General features: G+C 33.3%; 1 protein-coding gene across 1 annotated transcript; it reads left to right on the top strand.

Annotated features, from left to right (window-relative positions):
• The first annotated feature begins 3,698 nt into the window (after window positions 1–3,698).
• LOC131167623 (probable protein phosphatase 2C 65) lies at window positions 3,699–6,221 on the top strand. Its single transcript, XM_058126417.1, has 5 exons — window positions 3,699–3,911; window positions 4,695–5,090; window positions 5,176–5,293; window positions 5,435–5,658; window positions 5,790–6,221. The coding sequence occupies exons 1-5, from the start codon at window positions 3,699–3,701 to the stop codon at window positions 6,219–6,221; spliced, it is 1,383 nt and encodes a 460-aa protein (XP_057982400.1).
• The last annotated feature ends 2,613 nt before the right edge of the window (window positions 6,222–8,834 follow it).

An 8,834-nucleotide genomic window follows, 5' to 3' on the forward strand; every position in this document is an offset into this window, starting at 1 on the left:
TCCATCTATGCTTCAAATTTCTAGTTTTGAAAATCCGTATGAATGCCAAGATGTGACACAAATTAGGGATTCGTCTGGACATATGGGTTGCAATGTCATTGTAGAAAAGAAAAAAAAGTGGAAAAAAATGATCCATGCACGAGGTCACCAATGAAAGCACCTAGGCCATATTTTATTTTCCATGATTTTCTCAGCTACCAAACAAATGACCAATTTCATGTCCATTTGACTGACATATTTTACTTAGTTCTAATATTTTCTCATTAAGATTTGAAAAGATACACACTTGCTTATGCTAGTTCATGACTTTTTCCTCTATGAATCTTCCCATTTCCCTCCTATACAAACCCCACAATCACCGTTAGTGTTTTATTTCAAGTAGAGCAATAATGTTTGTCTACGAAACTGTAAAGCATGCTAATGGACACATGTCCCCGACTAGATTTATTCGCTGCATCCTCTTCCTCACACAATGCTAATACCTCATTGAGGCATTGTGCAAATCCCCCATAAACTAATCTCATGTTGCGTTCTAGAGCATGCATTTTAGATCCTAAATTTAGATTTAAATAGACGTTAATAAGTTTCAATATAATTTTATGTTCCTCGTGTTTGGAGACACTTTGGACTTAAATTTACATTGAATTTAAATAAAACGTAATATAAAATTATATTAAAATTTGTCCAAATCCATTCAAAATGTTTGAAATCTATGCTCTCGAATGCAACGTTACATTTTTTGTTATTGATATTACTACCGTACAAATTATGTAATATGCATGATTATGAAATCTTTGCAAAATTTGTTATATCATATAATTATTTTTCCTGATTATATTGAGCGTCAGCTCTCCTCCATTTGTATTCTAAATTTTTTTTTAATGACTCTTAATTTGTTGGATTCGTGGTTGTCTTAACATCACCACGATGCCATGCATGCATGCACTACAGTTGTCAGATGCAACTTTTGACTATTTATTTATAATTTTTATTGTTATTTGAACAAATGGATTTTTTGTATTTTAATTTGAATTTGTACTAGTTTTTGTATTTGAATTATGAATATTTTTAAATAATTTTTGTTATCTGAACATATGTTATTTCTTTATTTTATTTGAATTTGTATTTAAATTTAAAATTTTGAATGATTTATGAATTTTATAGTACTTGTGGTTTCAGTTTATGTATTCGAAAATGTAATTACAAATTTTTATATAAGAATTGATGATTAAAAAAAATTAGTATCAAAACATTTTTTATTTTTCTAATTATTAGTAAAGGATTCAAATTCGTCACTAATACCCTACTATTATTGATGAATTTGACTCATTCACTAATGCTAGGGTATTAGTAACGAATTTGAATCCTTCATTAATGCTAGAGTATTAATGACGAATTATAAATTCGTTACTAATAGTGGGATATTAGTGATAAATTTGAATCCTTCACTAATGCCAGAGTATTAGTGATAAATTACACTAGTGATGAATTTGTAATTCGTCACTAATACCAAACTATTAATGACGAATTTCAATCCTTCACAAATACCCTACTTTTAGTGACGAATTATTAACTCGTCACTAATACCCTACTAATAGTGACAAATTTAAGTTGAGTCGTTCTAGACTATATAGTGACGGTATTAGGGTTTTGGTGACAGTAATAATCCGTCACTAATACTCCATTATTAGTGATGAAATTTTGAATTTGTCACTAAAAGTTAGTAGTAATGGCACATATAGCAACTATTTTAGAACTGTCACTAATACCTTGATTTTTTGTAGTAACTAGTGCTATTTAGATTGCTCATAACTCTGTCTTTCATGAACGCACTAAGCATATTGAAATTGATTGTCATCTCATACGTCATCATCTTCGCCTAGGTACCATATCTCTCCCATTCATTTTCTCTACCATGTAGTTAGTTGACTTCTTCACAAAGTCCCACACTATTAGTTGTTTCCAGTTTCTACTTGGCAAACTCTCAATGCTTCTCGGTGCGCCATCGTGAATTTAAGGGGGGATGTTAGATAATATATATTATATAGGGGCATTTTAGTCTATGTACATATATTTGGTTTAGGTTTATTCTATTATGTATTCGTTTGTATCGTGTTGTGAAGTATGTATTGGAGCAGTTGCTCGCTGCGGCTACCCTCACTCCCTCTTTGCAATATCTCTCTCTCTCTCTCTCTCTCTCTCTCTCTCTCTCTCTCTCTCTCTCTCTCTCTCTCTCTCTCTCTCTCTCTCTCTCGCATTGAATTATGAACTTTAACAAATTGCTTCCTTAAGACATCTTGATTAGTAAATTTTCCTTTTTTTTTTTCTTATTATTATTTTTTTTTCTAAAAATCTCTTAGGGTACATTTTTTAAAATTTACTTTTCATCTATTATATTTTTGTACCAACATATAGCGCAACTAATAACTCTACATTCTATTTTTTTTACTAAAAGTAGGGCGACACCTTCAATTATTTATTGATATACCCTCACTTTTGGCGGAGGAAAACTGTGATTATAAGACAAACATTGAGAGATTATAGATAAAAAATATTAAAGGTCTCCAAAAAACAACACCAGCAACCAACCAAAACAGGACTACAAATCAAAACAAAGCTAATAAGAAACAAATCTAAGCACGCCTATCAAAGCAAAAATAAAAAATGAACCAATCAAACAAAAATCGAGAGGATAAACTAATGATGAAAGAAAATGAGACCCAACCTATGCATCCAAAGGATACCTTTCAGAAAATATGGTAAAAAATATTGTTGTTCATAGATGACATTATTTCTCATTTCTCATTTCTCATTCTCAAACGAGAAAATCATTCACACTATTATCTTCCCTATATTGATGGATCACCATGAAATTCTAATAACGAAGGGTATCATTGAATTATATTATACTTCCGAAGTGTATGAGTGCATCATACACACCCTCCAACTTCTGTTCTATCTAAAAATTCAATGAGTTGCAGTGTCGCCTGTATGGTTCAGACCCTTCGTAGTGTGTATATTGAAAATTTCCCGTATTCAAAATACTGCTCCCTTTAATTTTTTGTGCCATGCTAGACCAATTTTCAAACTTCAGCAAATGAACCAAAAGGTTTGCAATGTGTGAACGAACTTTTATACAATGAACGCATCACATGAATATTCAAGGCTGAATTTTGATAGTTTCCCCCTCTGTCATATCTCTCTCCGCTAGGAGTCGGGCAATGGAAAAATTTTAACGGAGGATTGTTCTATTTTTAGCGGGGATTAGTCAAGGGAGGGATTAATTAGTATTTGTATATTCTCTCTCTCTCTCTCTCTCTCTCTCTTCTCCTATTTGTCAGCGGAAAGGGATCTTTTGACTTTGCAACATAGTTTAATTAAGAACAAGTACAAACCTAAGATTCAACCCTATTATTTCTTTTGTATTTTAAATGTTTGTTGAATCCTCGATCAAAGTTTGGAAAATATCCATAGCTGCGGGATTCTGTTTCTTGTCCTTACTTTAAGAAAATATGCAGTTTTTCAAGGTGAACCTTCAATTCCCTGGAAAAACTAATCGATCCATCCATATAATTTTCTTTCATTTTTACTCTTGTTTTCTGGGAAAATCTGCTGGGCATTGATTGGAAAATTTGCAGTTTCGTCTTGGTGAATTTTGAGATATTGGTTGCGGGGAGGGGTTGTCAATTCGATCAGCCATGGGAGCCTGTTGTACGAAGGATGACAGGTTTGAAGGGTTCATGGTAGGCGATGCATTTGAAGAGAATTGTGGTAGTGATGGAGAGGAGGGAGATGTATGCGACGGGGAGGGTGGGGCTATAGTGAGATTGCGAGGATCTTCTAGGTTTACGTCAATGTTTACCCAACAAGGATCAAAAGGGATCAATCAAGATGCCATGACTGTTTGGGAGGTAATAAATATCACATTGTCTTCAATTATCAACTCAAACATTTCCTATGAAAGTAATTAGAAAATGTAAACAAGAAAAGAAAAAAATGGACACTTTGATTGTGTTATATTTCTTTGGTTGCAGATTTTTGTTTATATTTCTTCTGGTACATTTTCTGTTCATCACATTTTTGGTTCTCTCTATTTGCAGCATTCATTAATTAGCTAAAATTTTACTAGCTCCAATTGATTTCATTCAAGCTTCGCCCTGTATCTTGCTTAATTAATTTTTTGGTTTAATTTATTATACGTTGATTATTCATGCATTAGTTATTCAAATATGGGCAAATCATTGAACAAAGCCCATTGTAATGTTGATGTGCTACAGTTTTTCTTTTAATTAATTTTCTTTAATTTTATTTTGTTATTATTAGAATAATATCATTCTAATTTAACTTAATTATGAAGCCCAATTAACAATTTTTTTTGTGAATTTTATGTTGATTTTTTCCCTCCAAGTGCAGCACTCACTAATTCACTAAATTTATGAGCTCTAATTAAGTTTATTCAAATTTGAACGTGCATAGCTAATTATTATTATTATTTTTTTGGTTTAGTTCTTTGATTATGTATGGTTTAAGCTATAGGTAAATCATTGGGCAATACCCAGTTAAGTCTCATTATTATTTTGAAGCATGGTAATATTTATATAGTTATCATGGATATTGATTGATTTTTATTATATATTGTTTTTATACTATTTTTTATTACTTTTAGGATATAACAAATCTATTACAATTTTCAGAATTTTGCAGGTGAGAAAAATACATTCTTTTGTGGTGTGTTTGATGGACACGGTCCCTTGGGTCATAAAGTGGCACGGCATGTTCGTGATAATTTACCTTTGAAACTCTTTTCAGCATATAGAGTATCACAAAGTAATGGGTGCAATGCTGATTGTGAAGATAGAAGTGATGAGCATTGTCAAAATGATAATGAAAATGACAATATTGTTATATTTGATAAAATTGACAATGATGACAGTGAAAATGAGAATAAAGATAAGAGTTCTAATCCACTACATTCTTCATGGAAGGCCAATTTTATTAAATCTTTCAAGAAGATGGATGAAGAACTTAGTGTCAATTCAGGTATTGATAGCTATTGTAGTGGTTCAACAGCAGTATCAGTTCTTAAGCAGGTATGTGTTTAAAAGTTTCCCATTTGATAGGTGAGCAAGAAAATGGTGGAGATTTCTCAACCTCTTTCTTTTTTCCAATTTTCAGGGTTACAATCTAATAATTGGCAACTTAGGGGATTCTCGTGCAGTCCTATTTACGAGAGACAGCACAGACGAACTCATTCCTGTACAACTCACAGTTGACTTGAAACCAAATATTCCAAGTGAGTTTTTGTCTTTTCTTCTCTTCCATTTATTATTTCTTTTACGTATCAATTTTCATATATTTTCAATTCAACTAGCTATTAATTAGACATTCATTTATTTATTTATGTAAACCTATTTCTATCTTTTGTTACCTCTAGATGAAGCTGAAAGAATTAAGAAATGCAAGGGTAGAGTTTTTGCACTAAATGGGGAACCTGATGTGGCTAGAGTATGGATGCCTGATGAGAACTGTCCTGGTCTTGCTATGGCAAGGGCTTTTGGAGATTTCTGCTTGAAAGATTATGGAGTTATCTCAACTCCTAAAGTTACATGCAGAAAGCTTACCAAGAAGGATGAATTTTTAGTCTTAGCAACAGATGGGGTAAGTTAAAAATGTGTCCATAATCAGAATATATATGAAATAGTAACTATTATAATTATATTTATAATTAGATTACCTGCCAGGCAATGGATCGTTGTGAGATGAGCATATATGTCTTTTTGGTTTTTCAGGTATGGGATGTGTTGACGAACAATGAAGTGATGAGAATAGTTGCCTCGGTAAAGAAGCGGTCAGTGGCAGCAAGGGTTTTGGTGGACACCGCTGTTGAAGCCTGGAGAAGAAAATACCCAAATGCCAAGGTGGATGACTGCGCTGTCATCTGCTTGTTCTTTAAACGCCCACCCCCTCCGTTACCGAAATCCGTGCCGCCGGAGGATGCTACAAGCAGCGTAAACCCGCCGGGACTTGCTGCTTCTCGCTCCGGAAAAACGGCCGGACGCGGCATCGAGAAAGTCGCTGGAGGCCAGGGGAAGAAATGGACTGCTCTCGATGGAGCTAGCAGAGCTAATTCAATAGTAAACCTTCCTCGCTATGGCAGTGCTTCCACTGTTGCCCGCAGGAAACTGGCTAAGGAATTTGAGGACGTTGAAATTCATTGTTAATTGCATGCTTTGCATGCAGCACGGGAAGCAGTATAGCTTCTTTTCTTTTTCTTTTTCTTTCTTTTTTCTAGGAGGAAGATCAATATTCAGCGATGATGTAGAATTAATGTTTACTTCAAGCTCTCTGTTTTTGTTTTTATTTTAAATACGTACAGATAGGTAGGTTTGTCGGTCATTGAGGCTTATCAGAAGTTCATACGGTGAGCTTAGGCTGTGGATGCTTCCGGGCTGTGAATCATCTTTGGTTATAGCCGTGTATAATTGTACATTAATGATCATTTCGCAGCGAAGAAAAAGTTTATTTATTCGTTTTATTTTAGAAAAAAGTGTAAAAGTATAACGTATTCGCTCAAGGGAAAAAAAAGAAAAACCTGTCGACGGAGAAAGAACGCCGTAGGGCACAAAATCCGATTAGCTCGAGGACACGACGCCATAGCATTTGTCTTTGGTCTCAAATCATATATATTTTTTTGGCTGAATGGTTGTGTTTGTCTGTTGGCTTGTTGTTTAGAATGAGAAAACTCTGGCCTTCCAGCGATCGTTTGCTATTGAAGCCCAACCGATCTTCATTTTTACTCCTGAAGGGCTATGACCAAGATAAGAAAGCCATAGTACTTGGTCATCAACCCATCTTACTAGAATTCTGCAATAGTTGACTTTTTTGAGTGCATTGCAATGAATATATTTAGAGAAGTTGTTCTCAAAGAAGACGTGATTTTCTAGTTTCACTTAAATGACTGGGCGCTAGAAAGCAGTTTCGCAATTTGAAAATCTTGCAAAGGGTGGCTAAATATTGGCAACCAGGATGCATGTGTCGGGGATTGTCAGCACGCTCCAAAAACTCACTTCTACCGAGAAGAATTTTTAAATCGTCTTGACACGAATGACCAGTTTGTTCTGTAAAATTGGTGTTTAAAAAATGAGATATGTGTGTATGATATATCAACGAAGTCGATATTAATCTATTTTGTTTTAAGTAAGATTAAAATACTTATTAAATTATTACTGATTAGTTTGGTCAACTATCGTTTGGGTCCAAATAATCAATGGTCATCTCATCCTTGATGAATAGAGAGTTGCATGCGAAACAAAGCACGAGAGGGTCATTAATGCTTGTGTTTTTTTTATTTTTTTATCCTCATGCTTAAATTAAGATGCAAATAAGTTCTAAAACTTAGAAAACCGTAAAACACACAAAAAAAAAAAAAAAAAAAAAAACCCTCCTTGAAAAATTTTGATATTTTTTGGGAATTTTAAACAATTTTTAGATTTTTTTAATAATGTATAAAGTTTAAAAAAATGAAAAAATGTAATTAAATCCAATTAAAGTATTTAAAAGGGACAAAAATTATCCCAAAAAAACATTGGAAATGGCCCCCCTGAAATTACAAAGTAGTAGGCTAGGTGAAAATCTTAAAGAAAATATTTTTTGAATTAGAAAGAGACAAATTAAAGGGAAAGCAAAAATAAATGATAAATAAATAAAATAAATTGAAAAGGACATAAAATAAGGAAAAAAATTTTCAGCTATTCTTTATTTTTTAGCATTTTATGTAATTTAAAACTATTTTATTTATTTTTTAAGATTTAAAACATATTGATTAAATAAAAAAAATTAAAAAAAAAAGGTGAATTTGCTAACTAATCTTCTATTTAACATGCGTGCGATTTCTCTTCTCTCGCGACTCGCTAGGGATGCGTTGGAAAACTAAATGTATCATCAAATGCCTTTTGATGGGTGGAGGGGACTCACTTAATCACTAATTGTGATTGAAATTCAGTAAGAAAGTGCATTCAATTGATTTCAATATGAAAATAAATATTACAGAGGAATTCTAAATACACAAATTCTCTTCTCACCGGTTATTCACCCTCTCTACACCACACTTTACATTACACACACACACACACATCTATTTTATAGCAATTGCTAGAACTGTAACGACCCGCTTATCTAATCATATAATAAAACATATTTAATAATAAGGTCAACCCGTACCCGTGGGTAACGGGGACACATATGACATTCACAGCGGAAACCTAAGCAGCAGTAAATGAAAATCACATTCTCAAAACCATAAAATACATAATTCCAGAGTTAACTATAATCCAAAACACTGTGTTGATGTACAATCTCCAAAAAAAAAAAATGCATAATATAAACATATCTAGGAACTCACAACACCAATCTATTGTTCCTACATCAAAACCTACCCTCCTAGTGGGGTAGTACCGTACTAACTCAATGGCGGCCTCGATCCGCCAGTCCTTCTAGGTTTCCTGAAAATCATTTAAGTTTAGGGGTGAGACATTTCTCAGTAAGGGAAAATAAACTAAATACAGTCGTGTGACAACATGAATATTTGATGCAATTATACATATATAGTGCATTTCATATACCTGAAAACGTTCATCATAACATACTGAATAATCTTATACTTTCGTATTTTCTAATTAATCATACAATTCATAAAATGTCTTATATAGCTGATAATACTAAAAATTCACTCAGGATGTATAGCTAGCTGAGGTCGGGTATTACCCCCCATGACGGATTGTACAGTCCGAAGGCGAGACCCGACAATGGTTGGTCGACCACTGTCAAGTCAAAAA

The sequence above is a fragment of the Malania oleifera genome, chromosome 11, assembly GCF_029873635.1.
Source record: "Malania oleifera isolate guangnan ecotype guangnan chromosome 11, ASM2987363v1, whole genome shotgun sequence".
Taxonomy (NCBI): domain Eukaryota; kingdom Viridiplantae; phylum Streptophyta; class Magnoliopsida; order Santalales; family Ximeniaceae; genus Malania; species Malania oleifera.

Bases quoted from the DNA above. Each gene is read 5' to 3' on its own strand.
- LOC131167623 (XM_058126417.1), top strand. From the start codon at position 3,699: ATGGGAGCCTGTTGTACGAAGGATGACAGGTTTGAAGGGTTCATGGTA. The intron at 3,912-4,694 runs GTAATAAATATC...TACAATTTTCAG, and splicing joins ATGCCATGACTGTTTGGGAG to AATTTTGCAGGTGAGAAAAA. The intron at 5,091-5,175 runs GTATGTGTTTAA...TCCAATTTTCAG, and splicing joins CAGTATCAGTTCTTAAGCAG to GGTTACAATCTAATAATTGG.